At 44.5% G+C, this 27385-nt stretch overlaps 1 protein-coding gene across 3 annotated transcripts in view; it reads left to right on the top strand.

Moving 5' to 3' along the window:
• Nucleotides 1-288: 288 nt before the first annotated feature.
• ATG7 (autophagy related 7) overlaps nucleotides 289-27385 on the top strand; it is a 279185-nt gene continuing 252088 nt past the window's right edge. For 2 of the 3 annotated variants that reach the window (XM_030801775.1, XM_030801773.1), the window contains exons 1-2: nucleotides 289-389; nucleotides 27105-27274. In XM_030801775.1, coding sequence (XP_030657635.1) covers nucleotides 27115-27274 — 160 coding nt within the window. In that variant the 5' untranslated portion in view covers nucleotides 289-389; nucleotides 27105-27114. Of the gene's footprint in view, nucleotides 390-27101; nucleotides 27275-27385 lie in introns of all 3 variants that reach the window. The other variant, XM_030801774.1, reaches the window with a different exon arrangement.

The raw sequence follows: 27385 nt of genomic DNA, 5'->3' as shown, positions 1-27385 counted from the left end.
ACCCCTGTGCTGCGTTTGATGCCGCCTCTCCTGGAGAATGGCCATGGTGATCATTCCTGTCATCCTCTGAAATCAAAAGAGAGAACGTGGGGCACTTTCTTAAAAGCCTGAAGGGAATGTAGACATTCCGACATCTGGTAAGATAGGTGAAACACACCTGCAAGCTCTCCATCGCTTCCCCCGGGGGCGTCGGCGCCCCCTGATGCCCCGCCCTCTCCACGACTCAAGTTCCTCCCACTTAGATCGGTGCTAGGGGCGCATTTCCCCGGCTTGCCTCTGCTCCTTTGCGCACGCGCGCCGCTTCCCGGTGGCAGGCGCGGGCAGGGCCGCGTTGCGTCATCGGGGCGCGCGCCTCAGAGAGAGCTGTGGTTGCCGGAAGTTGAGCGGCGGTAAGTGAGCCGCGGCGGGCGAGGGTGTAGTGGGGTCTTGCTAGGCCGGTTTTGGAGGCCTGGAGTCAAGGGGCGAGCTCGCCAGGGAGGGCGAGGGTCACAGCAAGTCTCAGGATCCTCCTCTGCCAGCTTCTGGGTGGTCTTCCTCCTCCAGGGACTCACTGATTCCGGCTGGCGCCCTTCGTCTGTAGCCGCGTCCCCTCAGACTGGTTCAGTCCGGGGTCTTCTGACTTGGAAGCTCGTGTTGATTTCCTAAGTCAGCCCCTCCTGTCCTCTTGGTAGGCAGTGCTCAGAATCTTCAGTGTTGGAACACGGGAGATAGGACGTTTGGATTCCCATCCTGGCTGTGTCTGGATTTGCTGTCTCTGGCACGTTCCTTCCCCATCTAAGCTGCTTTTCCCTCATCTGCAAAATGGGAATGGTAATTCGCCATTTGTTAAGTGAGGAGGTTAAATAAGTTTACTTTCTGAGAAAGAAAATTCTCGATTCCTTGGTTACAGGGTTAGAAACTAATGCACAATAAGAATCAGTCCGGTAAGGTAAATGTAGGTGTTAGAACATTTATCAGAAATAGAGTCAAACTTTTAATTTTACCGAAATGAATTTTATAACTACAGTACTAACGTACATGATGTTGGGGAAGTACAAGCCAAACCGTGTGTGTGTGCACGTGCGTGCAATTTCCTGATTTTTAAACACTGGCGACTGATGGCCATTTTTTAAAAATTTGCAAGTAATTCTGGTTTTTAAAAACATTGGCAACTCAGTTTTTACAAAACCCTGTTCAACTGTAACCAGTCATATGTGTGGCTGTCAGTTTGGGACCTCTGGATCCCAGACTCCCTTTTTCATTGACTACGTAGATTTTTTTTCTCTGACACCTCTGCCCACTGGCCAGATTTCTTCAGTAACAGAAAGCTTTCTACTTCTGGTTACTCCTGTTTGGTCCTCCCCCAGTTCTGACTCTTAGGTTGAGCTGAAAGCAGCTACTCGGTAATCTTAGCTCACTATTCCTCCTTCAGGCTCTTGGAATCACCCCTGCATTTAATTGCCCTATACATCATTGAAAGCTGCTAGTTTGTCTTCCTCTTCTCACCTTTTCTTCTCTAGGCTAAGCATATTTAATGTATTTGCTCGTAGTAAACTTAACAGTGACAGCAAATTTCGTCATGTTTTGTTATATCCCCAGCATATACAGCAATGCCTAGCATATTATATATGCTCAATAAATATTTGTTGGATGAATGAATAAAACAAATATTTGCCTGTTATGTGCCTGGCATTATTGTGGGCACTGGTGATCAGTAAAATAAGAAAAAGAACCTTGTTTCATGGCACCTTCTAATAATAGTGGTGGTGGCGGCGGTGGTGGCATTGTCAGTAAGGGTTGGTAGGTGTTTCCGATTCTGAAACGTACAGGGTCATGGGATGGAGAGTAATTGTGGGGAAGCATAAAAGCTAGCTAGTCAGGGATGGCTTCCCTGAGGAAGTGACCTAACACTTGAATAAAGAAAAGGCCAGTCTTGGAATGGCTCATGTTGCTAAACTGCTCTCCCATCCCCCAACGCTGCTCCAGTCTTGTTAAGCTGCTTGCAGGTGTGTCTCACCTATAGCCCTTTGCTTCTGCTGCTTAGAGCATCTCCCCTTCCCCTTCCATTTATCTTGGCCAACTCCTTCCTTCCCTCATGTGACATGATTTTGAAATCCTTTAAGAGCTGAGTACTGGACTTTCCATTACTCAACCACAGGTTCCCTTTTTTGTTCCCAGCCAGCATCTCATTATAGAGAATAAACATTTATTGGGCTTCGGCTGTGTGTGTGTCACTGCGCTGCAAGCTGGAAATACAAAAATGAGTAAGATACACATCCCTGTCCTCAAAGAGTTTACTTTTTTTTTAAGTCAAGGAGGTAGCAATGGTATGTCATGAAGCTATTGCGGAGGTTTGGTAGAGGAGGACTTAGGGTACGCATAAGTCAGGCTGACTCATCAGAGAAGGTTTCAGTGAGGAGGTGCTGCTTTAGCCAAGACCTGAAGGATGAACGAGATTTGACAGGTGAAGAGTGGTTCAAAGTGAGATGAGCAAAGGGCTAGAGGTGAGAATGCATGGCCTGCTTGTGGTTCACTGGAGTGGCAGTGTGGAGGTGTAGGATGAGAGGTGACTGGAAAGGTAAGCACTAGCCACATCGTGAAGGGCCCTGTGGACAATAGCATGTTAAGCGCACATAGACTTTGGGATCCAAGATAGCTGCGTACCGATACTCGCATTGCCACTGAACTAGTTTTGTGACCCTGGGCAAGTCACTTCCTTTCTAAGCTTCAGTTTCCTCATCTCTAAGAAGGGGAAATAAAAACTGAATGAGGTGATATCTTACTCACTTGGCACCGGTAGATGATAAATACTAAATAAATAGTAGTCATTAATATTGCCAGGCCCAGAAGTTTGGACTCTAAAATGTAGGGGTGGGGGTGGAGAGCAGGACACTGAAGATTTTAAAACAGATGCGACATCCTCTCATCTGTTTTAAATTACCCAGGCAGCAGCGTGGTGATTACACTGGACAGAAGAAGACAAGCAGGGGACCAGTTGGGTATAGTTTCAGTGATCAGGTGACAGGATGAAGCTCTGGATGAAGGCAGTGACAGTGGAGATGGAGGGGGGTGGGAGGAGTTGAGAGATTAAGGAGGTGGAATTTGCTGGACTTGGTAACTGATAGGATGAAACAGAGGAAGGGGACAAGAATCAGGATCTTGATGGCGGGAGGGCAGAAATGAATTTGCTGTGTGGAATTGAGCAGTAACAAAATTCTTTGACTAGTGTCTCTAATTGATTAACCCTGACCTCTGATTTTATTTGGAAGTCAGTTTGCCTCTGTCGTCCACTTCTACCCATGGAAATGACGTTCACTAATGTCTTCCTCTCCTCTTTTTTTTTTTTTCTTTTTTTTTTTTGAGATGGAGTCTCACTCTGTCACCCAGGCTGGAGTGCAGTGGCGCAATCTCGGCTCACTGCAAGCTCCGCCTCCTGGGTTCACGCCATTCTCCTGCCTCAGCCTCCCAAGTAGGTGGGACTACAGGTGTCCACCACCATGCCCAGCTAATTTTATTTTTTTTTTATTTTATTTTTTTTTTTAGTAGAGATGGGGTTTCACTGTGCTAGCCAGGATGGTCTCGATCTCCTGACCTTGTGATCTGCTTGCCTTGGCCTCCCAAAGTGCTGAGATTACAGGCGTGAGCCACTGCTTCCTCTCCTCTATCTCCTGATCTCCCCACCCTTCTGCAGTGCGATTAAGGCCTGATTGTATAATCAAGGGAGAATAAATACAGGAGGTGCTGCTCTGTTAATTGGTAGTCAACAGGTATTTCCATGATCTTGGCAGACTGAGGAACAGCCTATTCACTCCATCTCAGACCAGCTTCAGAATGATCACTTTTGGGATTTCCTCACACCTTCATCCCAGTTACCATCCTTGAACTTGCTCCGGTTTGTCAGCCTCTCTTTGAGTGTGTTGTACAGGAAGGAAATCCTCTTTCCTTGAGGACTCTAACCATGCAGAGCAAGACTGCACTTTTCTTGTGGTAACCTAAAGCCCTGCCAGCTCCATTGTAGACACATTGTGCTTTTGACACTATTACACTAGTGTGCCACCAAATAGGCCCTCAGCATGGCTCAGCTGTTCCCGTATCCTCAGGCAGCTCTCTTGTCCATTTCCCTTTATGTCTTTCTCAAATTCATTCCTCTCCTCAACTTACTACCTTGACTTTTGCTCCACTAAGTTGCGGCTGTCAATTAAGGCATCTCAGCTTCCTCTTCTATCCTTTACCAACTGATCTTTAGCTGACCCTATCCTTTTGCCTTTTATTCTAATTCTGTGAAAGAAATGGTGTTTTAAGGCTAAGTCCTCTATTTGTGCTTGAGATCCCATCTCCTCCTTTGCCTCAAGGACTGGGTTCCATCATTTGTTCATTTTCTTTCCTGTTTCATCAACCCTTCTCATTTAAATATTCTCTGTTTACTCTCATTTTGGAAAAAACAAAAACCCTCCCGTTAACCTATGCTGCACCCTGTCACGCCTCTTTTACCCAGCCACCTTTCTTGGAAGAGTTCTAGAGTTGCTACCTGTACTTCCCTAAGTCATCACTAAAATCCTGCTCTCGTCCCACCACTCCCCAAAGGCATCAGACCTTGACATTGCCAGAATACCTGACCACTTTTCCTTCCTTATCTTTCTTGGCACATCTGACATTGCTGACCTTGCCCCTCACTTAGGAAAACCCAGTTCTACTTTGTATTATCTCTCTGGCCATTTGCCCCTCAATTTCCATTGTGGGCTCTTTTCTTCCCCTTTGTCCCTCACATGCCAATTTTTGCCAAGACTCTGCCCTCTACTATATTCTTTTCAACCCCAGCTTCAAACTTGTTTATATGCTCATGACCTCTGTTCTGTATCATGAGCCTGAATCTCTCCTGAGTGCTACCCTCAAACTCAAACAAGTCTAAAACTAAGCTCCTCATCTTCCCTTTGAACCTGCCGTTCTTTCTCCATTCTTGAATCTTGCCAATTCCCCTCCTTCCATTTAGTTATCCAAAACAGAATCCTGGGAGTCATCTCAGACTCTTCCTCTGGTACTATCCCTCCTTTCCATCTTCCAAGTCCAGGTAGTCGTCAGAGTTCTATAGATTCGACTTTGTTGCTATCTCCTGACACTTATCTCCTCCGTTTCCTCCCTTGCGCCCTCAGTTCAGGCTCCCCTCCCTTCCTGCCTGTCTTTCTGCACAGCCTCCCTGCTGGTTGCCCTGCCTCAGCAGTCCGGTCCTCACTGCTGTGGATTGCCTTTACTAAAATAGAGATCTATGCAGAAATACAGTTGCATAGCTTTTCACATAAGGCTCTTCATGATATGGCCTTTGCCTGCTTTTACAGCATGATCCATCTACTCTGCCCCATGTGCCTCTCCTTGCTGCCATACAGAACTCTATCAGGGGAACCTGCCCCCAATATTTCAATGTACGTTCTTTCTATTTTCCATAAGTGTCAGCTGGCTGAGAAATAAAGAGTACAAAGAGAGGAATTTTACAGCTGGACCTCTGGGGATGACATCACATATTGGTAGGACTGTGATGCCCACCTGAGCCGCAAAACCAGCAGGTTTTTATTAAGGACTTCAAAAGGGGAGGGGGTGTGCAAACAGGGAGTGGGTCACAAAGATCACATGCTTCTGAGGAAACAGGACAAGGACAAAATCAGAAACTCCTGATAAGGGTCTATGTTCAGCAGTGTATGTATTGTCTTGATAAACATCTTAAACAACAGAAAACAGGGTTCGAGAGCAGAGAACTGGTCTGACCTCAAATTTACCAGGGCAGGGCTTCCCAATCCTAGTAAGCCTGAGGGTACTGCAGGAGACCAGGGCACGTTTCAGTCCTTATCTCAACTGCATAAGACAGACACTCCCAGAGTGGCCCTTTATAGACCCCCCCCCCCCCCCCCCCCCCCCGGAATGCATTCCTTACCCAGGGTCTTAATTATTAATATTTCTTGCTAGGAAAAGAATTTAGTGATATCTTCCCTACTTGCATGTCCATTTATAGGCTGTCTGCAAGAAGAAAAATATGGCTCTATTCTGCCCGACCCTGTAGGCAGTCAGACCTTATGGTTCCCTTGTTCCCTGAAAATCGCTGTTATTCTGTTCTTTTTCAAGGTGCACTGATTTCATATTGTTTAAACACACGTTTTACAATCAATTTGTACAGTTAACACAATAGTGGTCCTGAGGTGACTTACATTCTCAGCTTACAAAGATAACAGGATTAAGAGATTAAAGACAGGCCTAAAAAATTATAAAAGTATTAATTTTTGGAACTGATAAATGTCCATATTAAAATGAAATCTTCACAATTTATGTTCAGAGATTGAAGTAAAGACAGGCATAAGAAATTATGAAAGTATTATTTGGGAACTGATGTATGTCCATATTAAAATGAAATCTTCACAATTTATGTTTCTCTGCCGCGACAGAACTCATTTGTATTTTCTCAAACATACTGTCCTGATTCGTTCGTTCATATGTTTCAGTCATCAGCAAGTATTTATTGGGCACCTATGAGGTGCTAAGACGTGTTAGAAAAACAATGATGAATAGGGGAAAATGAGAAGCTGGCACGGTTCCTTTCTCATAGAATTTTTATTAATTCGTTCATTGTTTCAGTCATCAACGAGTATTTATTGGGCACCTATGAGGTGCTAAGTCAGGTGCTAGAAAAATAATGATGAATGGGGGAAAATAAGAAGCTGACATGGTTCCTTTCTCATAGAATTTGTATTCTACTGAGGAGGATAACTGCATACGTGCTATGAAGGTAAGGTAGTTGGTGCTCTTTGAGGACTAGAATACAGGAGGATCAACTTAATTTGGAGCTGAGGGAGTCAGGGAGGTCTTCCTTCAGAAGTGATGATTGAGCTGTGATTTGAAGTGAGCAAAGAAATTCACTAGATGATGGGTATGTGGAGGTGGCCAAGAAAATTCTAAGCTTATGCAGAGGCCATGGGGTGTTTCTGCAGTTGACGATGTGGAGCTGAGTCAGCTTCCTCCCTTTGCCTGGAGAGTCCCCACTCCCTACCGCTAGCCTACTCATCCAGGGGTCCTTGCATGGGGCTAGTGCTGCCATCTAACCCCCCCTTTCTCAACCATCAGGGGCAGGTTTAGAAGTTTGTGGAGCTGTTTTATTTTGCTTTGTTTTGTGACACCGACCAGAGGGCATTACTGCATTTATTGAGAGACAGCCAGAGAGGCTCAACATTCTGCAGTGTGCAGGGATAGATCTAAACAAAAAAGAATTGTCCCATCCAGCATGTCAGTAGGGCCCCTGTTGAGAATCTACTCGGATGTTCTTAAAACCTTGGCTTAAGGGTTTCTATAGGATATTCTTAAAACTTTGGCTTGGCTGGGTGTGGTGGCTCATGCCGGTAATCCCAGCGCTTTGGGAGGCCGAGGCGGGCGGATCACAAGGTCAGGAGTTCGAGACCAGCCTGACCAACATAGTGAAACCCTGTCTCTACTAAAAATACAAAAATTAGCCAGGCAGGGTGGCGGGTGCCTGTAATCCCAGCTACTCAGGAGGCTAAGGCAGGAGAATCGCTTGAACCCGGGAGGCAGAGGTTGCAGTGGAGCTGAAATTGCGCCACCTCCCTCCAGTCTGGGTGACAGAGCAAGACTCTGTCTCAAAACTCCGTCTCAAAAAACAAAAAATAAAAAGCAAACAAACAAAAAAAACCCACCTTGGCTTAAGGGTTTCTATAGGAAACACTGTTGCCTCATCAGTCTAATTTAGATGTCCCTCCTCATATAACATTCTATACCAACACCAGGCTATACTGTATTTGTTTTATCTCCAAATTGCTATTCTCCGATTCCTCTTCTGTTTTGCTGTCTGATTTGGCTTCAAAATTGTTAGCTCTTTAAAGGTGGGGACCATATTTTTTTTTGCCATTGAACCCTGAAATGTAGCACAGGGACAAGTATATAACATAACTGTTTATTGAAGAAATAACTAATGGAAACCCCAATTTTCTTTTCTTTTCTTTTCTTTTTTTTTTTTGAGACAGAGTCTTGCTCTGTCACCCAGGCTGGAGTGCAGTAGTGCTATCTCAGCTCACTGCAACCTCCGCCTCCCGGGTTCAAGCAATTCTCAAGCTTCAGCCTTCCGAGTAGCTGGGATTGCAGGCGCCTGCCACCATGCCCGGCCCTTTTTTTGTATTTTTAGTAGAGACGAGGTTTCGCCACGTTGGCCAGGCATGTTATTGGTAAACAATATGATGTTAGTCCTGCTTTTTGAGTGTCTCCTATGGGCCAGACGTATGCATTTTCTAGTTGAATCTTCACACTAATTCTGCACAGTAGGTGGTATCCCCGTCTAACAGAAGAGGAAACAGACTCGGAGAAGTTGAATGACTTGTCCAAGGTGGTGTGGCTAGAAAGTAGCAGAGACAGGATTTGAACTCACGTCTCTCTGGCTCATGAACCTATGCCCTTTCCAGTCTAGCAGACCATCTGCCTTGTCCAGTTGTTTTCTTGAACTTAGATTTAGGGCCCTGGATTTACCTCTGTGAAATTTCAGATCTTGTTAAAATAGGCCTGCCATTCCAGATGGTCGGAATCTTTTTTTATCCTGAATTTTAGTCATTTGTATTGCCTGTTTCTTCTTGTGTCATGAAATTGATAAGCAAATCTATATCATTATCCAAGTTATTGGTAAAATATGGTAATAAGAATACTTTATTGAATATATTTATTTGCCTATTCCCCCTGCTCTTAGCCCCAGCACAGGGTTCAGTGCACATGAAATACTTAGTAAATGTTGATAAATATTCATTCATGTGGATAAATAAAATAAATTGGACAGGCCCAGAGACTAAGCCAAAGACCTACTGCTATTAGCTCCTTTCTAATTAACATTAATTAATTCAGTAACCAAGATCCTTTGAATAAGATTATTTTACCAGTTCTTAATCCCTCTAATTATGTTAGGATCCAATTCCTGTATCTTCACCTTGTCTACCGGGATTTCTAGAGCAGCCTTGTGAGAGACATTACTGAGACCTGTATGTCCTGTGTCTATGATTCTTGCCTGATCAAAGTAGGAATGCAGTTACTCTGTTATGACTTTTTCTTAGAGAAACCATATTGGCCTCTTGTGATTACTTAGGGCTGCCTCATACAGTTATGCAGGCTGTGCACTGCACAAGAGGCCACATCAAAGGGGGTTCTATTTATATCATAGGTATTGTGGGTGCATTTTTGTAATGACAGTGGTGGAGAAGGCTACTATGTCTTGAGCTAACCTAATCAGTATATTACAACATTTCTCTAAAGGAAGTAAAATCTTGAAGCAGGGGTGTAATTTTCTGATTGTACAAAGGCGCTAAGTGGACTAGAGTGGCCCATATGGGCCTTTCCTGGGAGCAAAACTTCTGTCCAGTGGTCTTTAGAACCCATCTTTATTCTTATCTTTGAAAAATCAGGCCGGGTGCAGTGGCTCACGCCTATAATCCCAGTCCTTTGGGAGGCTGAGGCAGGTGGATCACCTGAGGTCAGGAGTTCGAAACCAGCCTGGCCAATATAGTGAAACACTCTCTACTAAAAATACAAAAAATCACCTGGGCGTAGTGGCGGGCGCCCATAATCCCAGCTACTTGGGAGGCTGAGGCAGGAGAATCGCTTGAACGTGGGAGGCGGAGGTTGCAGTGAGCCGAGATCGTGCCATTGCACTCTAACCTGGGCAACAAAAGCGAAACTCCATCTCAAAAAAGAAAGAAAAGAAAAAAGAAAAATCAAACATTTTGAAAATCTGAAATCAGGCCTTTGTTTGGCCCAGTTTTTCAGTACTTCTCCCATTTCTCAGGATTCTTTAAAGATCACCAGAAATGAAAACCACAGAGATGTTATTATTTAGAAGCAAGCCTTCATAACTCAGCCAGCTTTTAGGAAACCATCATAGATTTTAGTTGTTGGTTGGCATAGGGCTCCACAGTGATTCAGACAAATCCAGGTGGCTGTCTCTCAGATGAACAGAGAAATGGGCAACAGTGTTGATCAGTGGAGGTAACAAAAGGACTCAGAAGAAGGCACACTGCCCTCCATCTTTCTGGCAGTATTGCTTCCTCTCTCCTCTTTCCCACATTTTCTCAGCCATCACTGTCCCTCTCATGTAGGCTTCTCAAACCCCATAATGCTGGTATCCAGTGCATCCATTCTCAAAAACTGAAGCTGATGGACACCAGATTGCATGTGAAGGTGAAGGATATTATAGCAGAAGGAAACCAAAATAAAAGAAAAACAGCTCCTGGAAGTAACCAATGAGAAGGATAGATAGAGTTTGAAGACTGTGGATGTGACTGCTTCTTCCGTGGTTGACCCACTGAAGAAGAAATCACGTTGATTCAGAGTTGGCTTAGAGGTGAGGAGGACAACTCACCCATCATTGCAATTTTCCTCACTGCCAGTGTGATCAGCTGTTACCACAGAAATCACCTGAAAGCACAGTCACAAACCAGTTTGGCTGACTTGATGACTTGATGTCTTGTGGAGATGTTAGTTTTGCTCAGGGACATCTTGACTCTAATGCAACTTTTAAAAGGAAGTGAGGTTTCTGTACCCAGCTGGTTTCCCTGTAGGAGTCCTGAGTTCTCATCTTCCGGTAGAGCCTACTCTTTCTTCTAAGTTTAGAACTTTTTTCCTTCTTTTGGAAGAGAAGTCTTTAAACCTCCCTCTTTAACAGCCTTGCAGATTGTTTCCGAAACTCATGAGGTTGCAGAAGCATCATTTGTCTATAAAATGTGCATTGGCTCCATATGCCAAAGCAGCCTCCTCCCGACTCCTGGTGATCTCTACCTCCTTTTTACACATCAGCAGCTAAGAACATATGCTGTTTGTCAGCGGGACTTGGTCATGTGGTTTGGTGCTTATTTTAATGACTGCCAGAGCTTGCAGCCCTGCAGCTGGGAAAATGAGAATAGAAGCCTGCTCTGTGTGCTCCATTTTGGCCCAGAGAAGGCACTTCAGGGCCAAATTGCAGTTATTCTGCACTTCTGCTAAGTGAATGGCCCCACATGGGCTCAGAGAAATCGGACACTGAGTGCTCGCTGCCCTTTAGAACTTGTTCTTTTGGACTTCTTGATGACCTGTAGTGGGAGACTGACCATTTCCTTTTAATTAAGCCTCTGTTGTAATTGCAGAGCTCTTTTGAGGGAGGTAGGCTTTAAATGAACCATGTTTTAGGCAGAGGAAATTTTCATAGTGAGCATGGGGAAGGGGAACCACATTAGTTAGGCATTGTTGGCTAATATGGGGCAGTGACAAGAAAAACTACCAGCAGCTACCATTTATTGACTGCTCGTTGTATGCCAGGCACTGTAGCAGGCACATCACAAACATTTAGCCCTCCCAGCAAGTTCTGGAGTAGGTATACTTGTCCTTATCTTACACCTGAGTAAATCCAGGTGCAGGGGGGTGAAGGAACTTGCCCTAACCTGCCCTAGGCTTCTCAGCCAATAGGAGGTAGAGGTGGAATCCACACTCGGGTTTATCTGACTGAAGACCAGATTCCTGACTGTATTACATTACCTCTCCTTTTAGCATCCTTTCCCTGAACCATTAAAAACTCTCCTGCTTGTGGCGGACACAGTGGCTCACGCCTGTAATCCTAGCACTTTGGGAGGCCAAGGCAGGTGGATCACCTGGGGTCAGGAGTTTGAGACCAGCCTGGCCAACAAAGCAAAACCCTACTAAAAACACAAAAATTAGCTGGGCGTGGTGGCGCATACCTGTAATCCCAGCTATGTGGGAGGCCAAGGTAGGAGAATCACTTGAACCTAGTAGACAGAGGTTGCAGTGAGCCGAGATCACGCCATTGCACTCCAGCCTGGACGACAGAGTGAGACTCTGTCTCAAAGAAAAATAAACCAAAAAAACTCCCCTGCTCTCCTAAAGCAAACAGACAAAAAACTAAAACAGCACAGAAAAATTTGATAATTTTTAGCATTGTCAGGCTGGTTTATGGAAACTAGAGGCCTGTGTGTCTAGCTTCCCCTAAAGACAGGTTCTTTTTGTTTTTTTCTCTCCCTCTGTTTTTTATTTTCTACAATTACTTCTTCACTTTAAAGTGAATTACTTCTTCATTTAAAACATCCTGTATTTCTTCATTAAAAAATATCCTACACTTCTTCATTTTAAAAAATCCTACACTGGCCTGATTATTTGCTGTGTCCAATCCTAGAGGGAGAATGGTTGGGCAGTCTCACTCCAGGAAGCGCTCCTGCTTCAATTAATTCTATCAGCAGCCAAGCCAAAATACTTCCATCCTTAGCTTCTTTAATCACAAAATGCCAGAAAACTTTATGGAAATGATTTCTCATTTAGGCTCCTTATTTAGAGTAATGAATTGCTTTTTACCAAAGCTGAATTTAAGTAGGTCATCTGTTAACTGATGACCTACTTTAATGACCTACTGATAAATAAATGAAGGTTCTCTTCGTAGGACTGGTATAGTTTAAAGATAGGGGTTTTGTTCTACTTTTTTATTTTATTTTATTTTTTGAGACAGGGTCTTGCTCTGTTGTCCAGGCTGGAATACAGTGGTGCAGTCATGGCTCACTGCAGCTTGGATTGCCTGAGCTCAGGCGATCCTCCTGTCTCAGCCTCCTGAGTAGTCGGGACCACAGGTGTGCACCACCACTCCATAATAATTTTTTAAAATTATTTGTAGAGATGAGGTCTTACGATGTTGCCTAGACTGGTCTCGTCTGGGCTCAAGTGATCATCCTGCTTTGGCCTCCCAAAGTGCTAGGATTACAAGTGTAAACCACTGTGCCTGTGCCTGGCCTTTTTTTTTTTTTTTTTTTTTTTTGAGGTGGAGTCTTGCTCTATCGCCCAGGCTGGAGTGCAGGTGCGCAATCTTGGCTCACTGCAAGCTCCGCCTCCCGGGTTCACACCATTCTCCTGCCTCAGCCTCCCGAGTAGCTGGGACTATAGGCGCCCGCCACCACGCCCGGCTAATTTTTTTTTTGTATTTTCAGTAGAGACGGGGTTTCACTGTGTTAGCCAGGATGGTCTCGATCTCCTGACCTCATGATTTGCCCGCCTCGGCCTCCCAGAGTGCTGGGATTACAGGTAGGAGCTACCACACCTGGCTTTTTTTTTTTTTTTAATTCCTTCCTGTGACAGGTTCTCACCCTGTCTCGAAGGCTGGAGTTCAGTGGCACAATCACGGCTCACTGCAGACTCGACCTCCTGGGTTCAAGCGACCCTCCCACCTCCTACCTCAGCCTCCCAAGTAGCTGGGACTACAGGCGCCTGGCAATTTTTTTTATTTTTTGTAGAGATGGGGGCCTATCATGTTACCCAGGGTGGTCTTGAACTCCTGGGCTCAAGCAGTCCTCCTCCTTCAGCCTCCCAAACTGTGGGGATTAAAGGTGTGAGCCACCGCACCCGGCCCTATTTTACTTCTTTATTCATGGATAACATACATAAAGTGCACTGATAGCAAATGTTTAGCTTGTGGCTTTTTACATAGGTACATGCCTTGTAACCACCACCCAGCTCAAGATATAGAATATTTCCATCTCCCCAGGAGCCTTCCTCGTGGCCTTCTCAGTCAGTAGCTCCACCTCACCCTATAATCACCATTCTAACTTCTGTCAGGTTGATTGGTTTTGCCTGTTGAACAAAGTATAAAGCTGTGTGTGTCTGGGTGATAAAATTATTCTTACTATTTTATTTTGGAACAGTTTCAAACTTACAGAAATACTATAAGAATAAGACAGAGACCTTCTATTTATCCATCTCCCAGAGAATCCCATTCAGTTTTTGTCCCAATAATGCCCTTTTATAGTGGAGCATCATCCCAGGATCACACATGGTCCCCAGCTGTCATGTCTTTTTGGTCTCTTTCAATCTGGGACAGTTCCTTGTCTCCCTTTGACTTTTAAGACCTTGGCACTTCTGAAGACTATAATCCTGGTCATTTTGTAGAATGTTTTTCAACTTGGGTTTATCTGATGTTTCCTCCCATGAGATCCAGGTTGTGTATTTTCATCCAAACACCACAGATGCTGTGTTCTTTCCATGGCATTCTATCAGATAGCACACAGTGTCTGTTAGTCACGTTGCTGCTGGTGTTAACTTTAATCTCTTCATTAAAATGCTATATTAATGACCAGATATTGTCACTAGTAGCTACCAGAACGCTTTCAGAAAGAAACATTTATTCTTGACTACTTTCATATGCAGTTGAGTAAGGTTTTATTTGCACTGATTTGTGCATGCATGTTTCCTGCCCGCTAAGGTCTTAGTCTTGAAAAAACAATAATAGGTTTAGAGACCTAAGTTATATGGCATATCGTCGTATGTTCTTCATGATTCCTTACTCCATATTCTGTGGTAATTGGCTTCTGGGGTTTGTTCTCATAGTCATAGAAGTTTGTGTTATTTCTTGCTTTTGTTTCTTTTGGGGAAGATATCTATAGAAAGTTCCTTGTTTTTGTTTTGTGTTTTTTTTTGTTTGTTCTTTCTTTCTTTCTTTCTTTCTTTCTTTCTTTCTTTTTTTTTTTTTTTGAGACAGGGTCTGGCTCTGTCACCTAGGCTGGAGTGCAGTGGTGCCATCTTGCCATCTTGGCTACTGCAGCCTTAATCTCCCAGGCTTAAGCGATCCTCCGCCTGAGTCTCCCAAGTAGCTGGGAACACAGGCGCATGCCACCGCCATGCCCAGCTAACTTTTTAAATATTTTTGGTAGAGACGGAATGTTGCCCATGTTGCCTGGGCTGGTCTCAAACTCCTGAGCTCAAGCTATCCTCCCGCCTCAGACCCCCAAAGTGCTGGGATTGCAGGTGTGAGCCACCACACCCAACCTTTTTTTAAAAATTATTTTATTTTTAAATTAATTTTTTCTAGAGATGGTGTCCTGCTGTGTTGCCCAGGCTGGTCATGAACTCCTGCCTCCAAGCAGTCCTCCTGCCTCAGCCTCTCAAAGTGCTGGGATGCAGATGTGAGCCACTGTGCCTGGCTGATAAAAGGTTTCTAAAATTCATCCTAGTAATGTTTGAGAGCCACTCGCAAGGGACTAGGGACATATGGAAAGGAATATGAGCCAGGATCTGTATTTGTAGAGTTTACAATCAAGTTTGGTGGAGGCAAACAGGTAAGCAAAGAGTTGAAAAACAATACCAAATGTCTAGGTGGCTTAGAGCCAGGAGTGATTAAATACAGCTGCCAGGAGTATGAGGGGAGTGAAGACAGGCGAGGCACCTCTGAGAAGGCTTTCCCGAGCAGGTCACCTCTGAGCTGGCTTTTCAAAATGCCAGGCAGTCACAGAAGCAAGGTGAGGGAGAACAGGGAACACTTTTCAGACAGAGGGGCTGTGGGTTCTAGGCCGTGGGGGCCTGAGAACCGCTGTTAAGGAGCATCAAGTCAGAGATGAGGAGTGACAAGGCCGTGGGGTAGAACTAGAAAAGTCGGAAGGCAGCAGCGGGGGTCTGGGAGAAAGCGTAAGGAAACCATCAGAGGTGTAGTCATATGCCTGCTTAGGATGTAGAATGCTGCTGATGCAGTCTTTCCGGAACGTTATGAGCCTTAATAAATATCAAATGAGCTTCGTCTTGGCTTAATGATGCTGAGAGATGTGTGAATGTTTTGAGTAGACTATATTTACCAGTTCATAAAGAAGTATTTGCAGCATTACAAGGTGCCTATTGGCCGGGCGCGGTGGCTCACGCTTGTAATCCCAGCACTTTGGGAGGCCGAGGCGGGCGGATCACGAGGTCAGGAGATCGAGACCACGGTGAAACCCCGTCTCTACTAAAAAAATACAAAAAAAATTAGCCAGGCGTGGTGGCGGGCGCCTGTAGTCCCAGCTACTCTGAGAGGCCGAGGCAGGAGAATGGCGTGAACCCGGGAGGCGGAGCTTGCAGTGAGCCGAGATTGCGCCACGGCACTCCAGCCTGGGGGACAGAGCGAGACTCCGTCTCAAAAAAAAAAAAAAAAAAGGTGCCTATTGCAGACGAGCAGATGTGGCCTTAGAATCTGGCCTTCGCCCTCAGCAGCCCTCACTGATCTTTACTGCCCTTTAAAAAGATTATGCCAAAAACATCAGTCTTCCTCAAAACAAAATACATTATTGGCACCTTCAAAGAGTCAAAAGGTAACAGGTTTGGAAGATCATTTAGTCCAGGAGTCAGCAAACTATAGCCTGTGGATCAAGTCCTGCCCGAGGCCTTTTTTTGTGCAGTACAGGAGCTAAGAATGGTTTTTGCATTTTTTTAAGGGTTGTAAAAAAATAAATGCACAGCAGACTGTTTGAGGCCTGCAGTGCCTTAAAATATTTACTATCTGGCCTTCTTCAGGAAAAGCTTGCCAGAACCTGGTCTTGTCTGACTGCCTGATACAGCAATCCTTTGTGCAGTATTACATGACAAATAATCATCCAATATATGCTTGAACACTTCCACTAATGGAGAACTCATTATCTCTCTGATCTATTTCCTGTTTGGACAATTCAAGCTATTAGTAATTTTTAAACTCTGCTGAAATTTATCTTACTGTATAGCATCCATCCATTGGCCCTTTGTGGGAAAAGAGAGCTATTATTTCATTTCAACCTTTACTGAGCTCTTAATATGATCCAGGCACTGTGCTCAGTCCTGAAGAAAGATGAGTAAGACATGGTTCTTGTTTCAAGGATCTCCCAGCTATGATTTCTGGGAACCAAAGCAGTTGAGCTGCTAGTCTTTTATCTCTCTCTTTGTCTTCTTGCCATTGGGTTAGGACTTTTTTCTTTAATTATTTTAGTTATTTCTGTATTGTTATTTTATATACATAATACAAACTTTAAGAGGCAAAAAAGGTCATGCAGTGAAAATAAGTCTCCCCACACTCCTCTCTCCTGCCCTAGCAGCTTTCTTGGGAGGCAACCGCCACTGCACATTTCCTGTGGGGATTTGATCTTAAAAAACAAAAGATTTAGATGCATTTGGACAGAAACTTTTGATAAGTACTCATTCAGTGACATTTTCTGAGCTCCTACTCATGCTGAGTGTGACTGAGTTTTATTTTCATTAAAGTCTGAAATTTGCACCAAGTTTCAGTGGTAGACACAGCCCCAGGGGGGTTGTATTGGTTAACCACACATGGTGCTATTTCAGTTTAATCTTGACTGAACTTCTTGGCTACTGCAGGCTTTCTTACACAGCTAGGGTTCTTGCTCATTACAGTGTTGAATCCCTATCAAAACCTTTCCTGTTTAATTGGCAGTGACACAATCCCATCTTGTGTAACTCAGGATGTTTCACATCCTGAAATACTTTGAAATAAAATTGAAACACACTTACATTGATGCCTATGTTAATTTCTTTCCTTGACTGTGTCTGAATATAATGTTGAAGTGTGATAAAAACAATCCTTTATCTTTCTAAGCTAAGCAGAGGCCGAAGTTTCACTTGCACTGTCCAGGGTTATACAGGCAAGCCTTACTTTTTCAAGAAGTAGGTTATGTTTGGATTTAGATTAGTGACACATGAATAACTCTACCTATGACTCACTTCCCCCCAAATTCCCCTCCGACCATTACTTCTTAAATCTTCCCTTCCAGCTTAGGCACTATAGTGATGTGACATAGACATGTATGTTCCTAAATGATACCTTTACCATAGGTTATCCTGTTTAGGTATTTCCAGAAGATTCCTCATCATGCTGATGTTGCTTAAGACTTTTCTGTTTTCAGCCTGTGATAGAACAGTTTCAGCAGCTGAATATCAACTATATCCTCTTATTAAATAGGCCCTTGGGTTCTGTTCAGAATTTCTCTAAGGTCAAATAAGTCAGAAAATATTTGAAGGATGTGCCTCGTATGCAAATTACTTTTGTGCAATCATGGCTCACTGCAGCCTCAACCTCCTGGTGGGCTCAAGCTATCTTCTTACCTCGGCTTCCCGAGTCGTTGGGACTACAGGTGTGCCCTGCAATGCCCAGCAAATTTTTAAATTTTTTTGTAGAAATGGGGTCTCACCATGTTGCCCAGGCTGGTCTCAAACTCCTGGGCTCAAGCGATCCTCCTGCCTCAGCCTCCCAAAGAGTTAGGATTACAGGCATGGACCACTGCACTGGGCCTTTTTTTTCTCTCTCTCTGTAAAAATAGTTTATTTGTTCTGTTTACAAAGTACAGGGAAGGAATAAGGGCAATACCTGGAACCCCTTTGGTCACACATCTTCCTAGTCTCTGCTTCTATAAATAACATTTGTACAACAGCAAACTTATATTGTCCCCATGTGTTTTCTCACATCCTAGTAGCTGCAGTCTATAGTATAGACCGGGTGGGAAATAGATGCCTCATTCACAGAGTAGGGCTCCCCTCCAATTAATGTTCCAGCTCACTTTTGCTAATATTGAAACAGAAGTAACTAATTCTTCTTAAAAACTCTCTCATGGACAAGTAGGTCATAGGCAAATTATGTCTGCACAACTCCTAGAATTGTTTCAAATAACTTTATAGAAAGGCAGTGACTAAGGCCCTTTCCTCTTTCCCATCTTTCTAAGTCCCAGGCTGCCTTCAGCACCTGGAGTGCCGCCTGGGTCCCCCACATCCCAGCGTGGTGATGGAGGAGGGGCAGGCCAGGCCAAGCATGAGGAATAAGCAGCCTTTACTGGGCTCAGACCAGGAGCCCATGGTCTTGAGGAACTCTGTATTTGTCAGTTTTCTCCTCCACATTCTCTTCCGCCTGTTTCTGCAGCCTCATGGGCTGTTTTTACTTCTGATAGTGGATCTTGGCCTTCTGCTTCCTCTTCTCCTCCAGGTAGCTGTCACTGCCTGGTACTTCCAGCCAACCTCATGAAGCAGCCACCCCCAGGTAGGCAGACTTTACTTTAGGCTTCAGATGCACAACCTTGAAGACACCAGGAACCACTATCTGCAATTAATATACAAAATGTCTGTTATCTTTTTTTTTTTTTTTGAGATGGAGTGTCACCCTTGTCTCCCAGGCTGGAGTACAATGGCATGATCTCAGCTCACTGCAACCTCTGCCTCCCGGGTTCAAGCAGTTCTCCTGCCTCAGCCTCCCGAGTAGCTAGGATTATAGGCATGCACCACCATGCCCGGCTAATTTTTGTATTTTTAGTAGAGATGGGGTTTCGCAATGTTAGTCAGGCTGGTCTTGGAGTCCTTACCAAGTGATCCACCCACCTCAGCCTCCAAAGTGCTAGGATTACAGGCGTGAGTCACTTCACCCGGCCATGTCCGTTATCTTCTAAGTAGTTATCCTTAGTCACTTTTACCCAGCTACCGAAGTCTTGTAGAATAGAGTTTTCTTTTTTGTCTTTGTGATTCTCTGGCACTGGTAAAATTCCATCTTGATGTCCTTAGCAGGTCATCAAAATTATGATGAAAACAAGTTACATTTGTCCTTTAAGAGAAAGTTGTGGATGACTGACATATGTAGGGACTCGATGATCTGTCACACAGAGGATTTTAGATGAAATTCTTTTGTACCACTGTCTGCAACTGTGTTGATTTCCTTCCACATTGGATGATGGATCTGGCCAGGGCCTTTTTGTTTTGACTGTTGGAGAGGTTAGCTTATGAATGTTTTTCGAAACAATTGGTTATTTTTTAGCATGTGTGAGGCTGATGGGCAGTAGAAAGTTCCTGAAAAGAAGTTTCTTCATTCAAGGCAGTGTAATATAGTGACGAGAATAGGGGCTTTGAAGCTGGCAGACCCGGGTTATCATCTCAGCTCTACCACTTCCTGTGTGACTCTGGGCAAGTTACTTAAGCTCCCAGTGCCTCAGTTTTCTCTTCGGTGAAGTAGGCATAATCTTACCACTGGGGTTGTCAAGGGAATAACATGTAAACTATTTAGTGTAGTGCTTGGTACAGAATGAGCATTTAGTAAGAACAGTTACTAATATGACTATTACTACTGCTGTTATTTAAATAGTTTTTAACAGTATTATCAAAACAGCAAGCACAGTTCATGGTGGTAAATGCCCTAATGGAAGTGTTCATCTGTCACCATTGAGAAGGGAACTGTTAATATCCACTGACTGTTACTGACAGCTTCATAAAGACCTTGTGAGATGAGAAGTACTTTTCCTGGTAGAGAGGGGAAAGGTTTCCTAGGAACATCAGCCATGCAGAAGATCAGGAAACTAGCAGGCTAAGGCTGCAGCACCTTATTCTCTGTGTAGTAAGGCCAGTAAGCTTTCGTTTGTTTGTTTAAACAAGGGAGTCACCTGTGCAGATCATTCCTGGTGGCAGTTTGTCATCTTGTTTGGAGGAGACGGGCCAAAGGCAGTGACCCGTGAGTATATCACTGCAAGAGCCGAGGTGTGAGATGATGAAGCCTGGCACGTAGCAGCGGGAATGGAGAGAAGGCAGGCAGACCTAGACAGGAAGCATGAAGTTGCATGAGGAGCGTGGGCTTCAGAGTGGCATGAATCTGGAAGCTGAATCCTGGTTCCCCCACTTTCCTAGCTGTATAGCCTTGTGTGAATTTATTTTTTTCTTTCTTTCTTTTTTTTTTTTGGAGACAGAGTCTTGCTCTGTTGCCCAGGCTGGAGTGCAGTGGCATGATCTCCATCTCGGCTCACTGCAACCTCCGCCTCCTGGGTTCAAACGATTCTCCTGTGTCAGCCTCCCAAATAGCTGAGATTACAGGCATGCACCACCACGCCTGGGTAATTTTTGTATTTTTCGTAGAGATGGGGTTTTGCCATGTTTGTCAGGCTGGTCTCGAACTCCTGACCTCAGGTGATCCGCCCGCCTTGGCCTCCCAAAGTGCTAGGATTACAGGCGTGAGCCACCACACCCGGCCTCCTTGTGTGAATTTCTTACCTCTTGGAACCTCAGTTTCTTGCTCTGTAAAATTGGAGCTATTCCTTCTTAGGGCTTCTGAGAGAATTGAATTCAATTGAACACCCTTGCTGCTGTGCCTAGTTTTGGTCTGTGTTCAGTAACTGTTAATCTTCATCTCATTCCAGAGGACTGTTTAAGGTTGAACTTCTAGGAATTAGTGCTTTATTGCGTTGAGAGAGAGAAAAATTGAAGATGACTTTGAGATTTCTTGCTTGAATGTAAGGTGATACTATTAAGCAAACTAGGAAATACAGAGAAAGGGGCAGAATTTAGGGAAAATATATGCTGAATTTTGGATTTGTTGAATTTGAGATTCTGAGGAATCTAAGTCCTGGCTTTAAAGGACACTTAAATATATGTTTAGAGGTTAGAGCTAGAAGTATAGTCCTGAGATTCATTGGCATATAGACAGAAATTATTGTAGAAAGTGAATGATTTGGCCGGGTGCGGTGGCCCACGCCTGTAATCCCAGCACTTTGGGAGACCAAGGCGAGCAGATTGCTTGAGGTCAGGAGTTTGAGACCAGCCTGGCCAACATGGTGAAACCCTGTCTCTACCAAAAATATAAAAAATTAGCCGGGTGCGGTGGTGCACGCCTGTAATCCCAGCCACTCAAGAGGCTGAGGCAGGAGAATCACTTGAACCCAGGAGGTGGAAGTTGCAGTGAGCTGAGATCGTGCCACTACACTCCAACCTAGATGACAGAATGAGACTCTGTCTCAAAAAAAAAAAGAAAAAAAAGAAAAGAAAAGAAAAGAAAGTGAATGACTGGCCGGGCAGGGTGGCTCACATCTGTAATCCCAGCACTTTGGTACATCAAGGCGGGCAGATCACTTGAGGTCCGGAGTTTGAGACCAGCCTGACCAATGTAGCGAAACCTGTCTCTACTAAAAAATACAAAACATTAGGGCCGGGCGTGGTGGCTCACGCCTGTAATCCCAGCACTTTGGGAGGCCGAGACGGGCAGATCACAAGGTCAGGAGTTTGAGACCAGCCTGGCCAACATGGTGAAACCCCATCTCTACTAAAGATACAAAAAGTTAGCCGGGCGTGATGGCGTGCGCCTGTAATCTCAGCTACTTGGGAGTCTGAGGCAGGAGAATCACGTGAACCCAGGAGGCAGAGGTTGCAGTGAGCCCAGATCATGCCATTGCACTCCAGCCTGGGTAACAGAGCAAGACTCCATCTCGAGAAAAAAAAAAAAAATTAGCTGGGCATGGTGACACACACCTGTAGTCCCAGCTACTTGGGAGGCTGAGGCAGGAGAATCGTGTGAACCTGGGAGGGCAAGGTTGCCTTGAGCCGAAATCGCACCATTGCACTCCAGCCTGGGCAACAGAGCAGGACTCTGTCTCAAAAAAAAAAGAAAATGAATGACTGAGGAGAGGGCTGAGTATGGAATCCTTCAAAAACCAACAGTAGAAAGAAAACGCTAGCTGCATTGTGGAGGAAAAGAGGAAAAGGGAGAGATTAGAGGCCCAGGAAACAACAGGAGGCTGTGAGAGTGTTTCTACACATGTGTGCCTCAAATCCTCAAATCACCTGTTTTCTTATTTTATTTTATTTTTTTTTGAAATGGAGTTTTGCTCTTGTTGCCCAGGCTGGAGTGCAACTGCAACCTCCACCTCCCAGGTTCAAGAGATTCTCGTGCCTCAGCCTCCCAAGTAGCTGAGATTACAGGTGCACTCCACTACACCTGGCTAATTTTTTTTATTTTTAGTAGAGATGGGGGTTTCACCATATTGGCTAGGCTGGTCCTGAACTCCTGACCTCAGACGATCCCCTGCCTTGGCCTCCCAAAGTACTAGGATTATAGGCGTGAGCCACTGAGCCTGGCCAAATCACCTGTTTTCCATTGGGCAAGATTATAAAAATTCTTTCAAACAATTAAAAGCCAAAAAATATTTAATAGGAGTTGAGGGTGCATTCAAATACATTTGAGGTGATTTTGAGGTGAGGCCTCCAAAAATAAGTGCCAGTGACTTGTAGGCATCAAGATAGCACCAAACCTACAGCAGCATCACCTGAGGCACTAGGCAAACTCCAGACTCCTAGCCTCCATCACTATCCCTTCTCTTATCAAATCTTCTTTCCTCCACAGGAAGTGGGAGTGAGACCCAGGCGTCCTCATTTTTTAATAAGTGCTCAAAGGCCGGGAGCAGTGGCTGACACTTGTAATCCCAGCACTTCAGGAGGCCTGGGTGGGCAGATCACATGGTCAGGAGTTCGAGACCAGCCTGGCCAACATAGTGAAACCACATCTTTACTAAAAAACAAAAATTAGCCAGGCATGGTGGTGCACACCTGTAGTCCCAGCTACTCAGGAGGCTTAGGTAGGAGAATCTCTTGAACCCAGGAGGTGGAGGTTGCAGTGAGCTGAGATCATGCCACTGCACTCCAGCCTGGGCAACAGAGCAAGACTCTGTCTCAAAGAAAAAATAAATAAAAAATAAATAAATATGTGCTCAAGATGGTGAATGTTTGAAAACACTTGGTCAGGCACTATCTGGGGCGTGATGCTGCAAGCCATACTGAGGCAGTGGAGAATTTTAGGGACAGTGATGTGTTGTCTTTTGTGATCAGTGAAGCTTATCAATTATATAGAAAAATATTTATTATAATTCCCACCTCATTCCTTCTGTTTGCTTTTCAGTTTTTTTAAGCCCTCGTTGTGAGTCTTTCATTCATTCAAAATTGGATTTCTGTTGCCAAAACATCTTTTTAAATGTGGAAAGCATATTCAGCCTGTTGAAAAACAACAACAAACCACCCATTAGGAATCCAATGGCAAACTAACCTGCCCCCCTGGAACTTGCTAGGGACACAGTCAGTTACTCCCCTGTGGTGATTCTGCCTTTATAGCCTGTTCTCTTTTAAGCAATCTACCATGAAATTGCATTTTAGAAAGCCACCACCGCACTCCTTTTAAACATTAAATACAATGGCATTGACCAGTCATTTTCTTTGATTTCTAGTGTCCATTCATCATTACTCTTCTCAAAGTTTTTTACTGCTTAGAGTTGGTAGATATATGTACTGTCCTGGTGTTCCAACTACAGCCTTCTTTGTTTTACTGATTCTATTTCTTTCTTTTCTTTTTTCTGTCTTTTTTTTTTTGAGACGGAGTTTTGCTCTTGTTGCCCAGGCTGGAGTGCAATGGCACAATCTTGGCTCACTGCAACCTCTGTCTCCTGGGTCCAAGCAGTTCTCCTGCCTCAGCCTCCCAAGTAGCTGGGATTATAGGCATGTGCCACCACACCCAGCTAATTTTGTATTTTTAGTAGAGATGGAGTTTCACCATTTTGGTCAGGCTGGTCTCAAACTCCTGACCTCAGGTGATCCACCCACCTTGGCCTCCCAAAGTGCTGGGATTACAGGCATGAGCCACCGTGCCTGGCCTACTGGTTCTATTTCTTTTTACTCCCTAACTGCGGACATTCTCTGGGACTTTGTGGGGCTTTTCTTTCTCTGAGTAACTTCTAAGAACTGATCATTGTCACCTGTGTTAGCTGTTCTGTCAGTATCCATGTCCAGTTTCCTTGGCTTATCTTTGCCCTGCTGTTGTCCACAACTGAAAATTCTTTCATTATTACTCTTCTGAAACTTGCTTTGCCTCTCAAGGGTCTTCTCTTTCACTCAAGCTGCCATTCTCCTAGCCATTTGTGGCTTGACACCCCAAGAGCTTTGTTCTCTCTTTTCATTTCTCGAGTCCACCAAGATACCAAGTTAGGTCATCTTTTATTTTAAATCAGCCCCAACAAGGGTCCCCTCCTTTTCAGTTTTACTCCTCTGCTCTAATCCAGGTCTTCATAAATTTTTGGGCTCTTAGCTGATTTCCCTGCCTGCCTCTTTCAAAGCCCTTTACCCACTGCAGAATCATATTCACCATGCAGGACTGCCACTGGCTTCCCCCTTCGAAATTTGTTAGCCTCGCATTTGAGGCTTCTCCATAGGTGTTCACCCATGTCACCTGCTCACCTCTATGTGTGCTGCTCCTGCACAGCACAAACCCTCCACATGAGGACAGCTGGTTTCACGTGTCCCTATTTCTGCCATGAGTATTCCTCGCTCTTCTTGTTCCTTCTGCCCTCCACCCATCTTCCCCCACCCCTTACCCATCCTTTTCAACATCACTCAGTGCCCATCTGCTTCACGGTGTCTTTCCCAGGGCTCTGCCCCACATTCATCCCATTCTTCTTGATTTGAATACCTGTTATGTAGGAGCACTAACTTTTTTTTTTTTTTTTTTTTTTTTTTTTTTTTTTGAGACGGAGTCTCGCTCTGTCGCCCAGGCTGGAGTGCAGTGGCGCAATCTCGGCTCACTGCAAGCTCCGCCTCCCGGGTTCACGCCATTCTCCTGCCTCAGCCTCTCTGGTAGCTGGGACTACAGGCGCCCGCCACCACGCCCGGCTAATTTTTTGTATTTTTAGTAGGGACGGGGTTTCAGCGTGGTCTCAGTCTCCTGACCTCGTGATCCGCCCGTCTCGGCCTCCCAAAGTGCTGGGATTACAAGCGTGAGCCACCGCGCCCGACCAGGAGCACTAACTTTGTATTTCATTATACAGTTTCTATCAATCCAAAGCTCCTTATCTCTAATTCTAAATCCAACAAGTTTGGAAAACTGAAAGCTTTTTAATAGTCTTGGCACAAAACTTAAGCAAAACCTCCGTGAGTAGATATGAGCTGTTTAAAAAAAATATATCCCATTTAGCCAGGTGCAGTGGCTCATGCTTGTAATCACAGCACTTTGGGAGTCCAGGGTGGAAGGATCACAAATCCAAGAGCTCGACACCAGCCTGGGCGACACGACAAGACCTGTTCTCTACTGAAAATACAGAAAAATTAGCCAGTCATGGTAGCCCATGCCTGTAGTCTCAGCCACTTGGGAGGCTGAGGTGGGAGGATTGCTTGAGCTTGGGAGGCTGAGGTTGCAGTGAGCTGAGATTGTGCCACTGTACTGCAGCCTGGGCAGCAGAGCATGACCCTGTAAATGTATCCCGTTTACAGTGACTGTTCATATGTTCTGCTGCAGAAATACTTGTATGTCTGGTTGTGGGGTAATTGGACAGATGGAAAGTGAAGGAACCTCCTCAATTTGCTTTTTGGAGCTGCCAGATTTCTTTAGTATTGTCCTTCTCAAACTGGGGTATGTTACCCTGAGAGTGTGGAGGGATTATAGAAAGTTACAGTATACGTATGCATGATTGCCAGGAAGGTCAAATTTATTAGATGATTTGAGGGGGGAAATGAAATAATAAAATATATATCATGGCACAAAATACAAAATTTCCATGCATTGAAAAGATAAAATGAGATTTCAAAGAAATTTAGGCTCTGTGGGAGGTGGGGAGAAACGTACCCTCATTATCTGCTTCAGCTAGAGGTGTTAAAGCACGGCTCTCAGACAGACAGAATTCTGACAGTTTGGTTTGTTGCATTTCTGAGTGGCTGGATTTAGGATTTTGCACTTGCAGAGTTCTCCAGGACCACACAAGATGGCAAAAACTTCTGAGACAGTGTCTGTGTCAAAGAAGGAATAACAGTAGTGCATCAGTCAGACTGACTCAAGGAAGGAAGAAGCATAAACATTAAGGCCACAAAGGTTACTTAGAAAAATCACTGTGTCATCGGTGAAACCCTGTCTGTACCAAAAATACAAAAAATTAGCTGGGCGTGGTGGCATGCGCCTGTAGTCCCAGCTACTTGGGAGGCTGAGGCAGGAGAATTGCTTGAACCTGGGAGGCGGAGGCTGTAGTGAGTCGAGATTGCGCCACTGCACTCCAGCCTGGGCAACAGAGCGAGACTCCATCTCAATTAAAAAAAACAAATCACTGTGTCATGAGGAGAATCCGCTTGACAACACAGGCCAATTAGGATGGTTTTCAAAGTTGTGTCTTAAGTGAAATAAGCCAGTCGCAAAAACACAAATACTGTATGATGCCATTTACGTGAAGTAGTCAAACCTGTATAGACAGAAAGTAGAATGGTGGGTGCAAGGTCCTGGGGGAAAGGAAATGGGGAGTTATTGTTTAAAGAGTATAGAGTTCCAGTTTTGCAAGATGAAAAAGTTCTGGAGATCTGTTTCACAACATTGTGATTATACTTAATACCACCTAACCTCAAAATAATCAAGATGGTAAAGTATATGTTATATGTTTCTTACCACAATCCAAAAAGAAGTTGTGTCTTAAGATAGCCTGTAAACATCTCATTACTTTTTGTTTGTTTGAATTAAGCTTTATTACAAATGTTCTTTCTCACCAGGTTTTGCATGGATATGTTATTTTGCTGTGTTCTGTTCTGTTTTTTAGTAGGCAAGAAATAATGGCGGCAGCTACGGGGAATCCTGGACTCTCTAAACTGCAGTTTGCCCCCTTTAGCAGTGCCTTGGATGTTGGGTTCTGGCATGAGTTGACCCAGAAGAAGCTGAACGAGTATCGGCTGGATGAAGCTCCCAAGGACATTAAGGGTTATTACTACAATGGTAGGTGATTGTAAATTTCATTTTCCATCATCTTCTGTTATCCTCTCTGTCCAGTATAGTGTCAGCTTTCCTTTAGAAAGAGACAGCCCTCGTCTTTTATAATTAGCGCTC

This window comes from Nomascus leucogenys, chromosome 21 (genome assembly GCF_006542625.1).
Source record: "Nomascus leucogenys isolate Asia chromosome 21, Asia_NLE_v1, whole genome shotgun sequence".
Lineage (NCBI taxonomy): Eukaryota > Metazoa > Chordata > Mammalia > Primates > Hylobatidae > Nomascus > Nomascus leucogenys.
The sequence above is the reverse complement of the archived record's forward strand: the minus strand, read 5'-3'. Positions and strand labels throughout refer to the sequence as shown.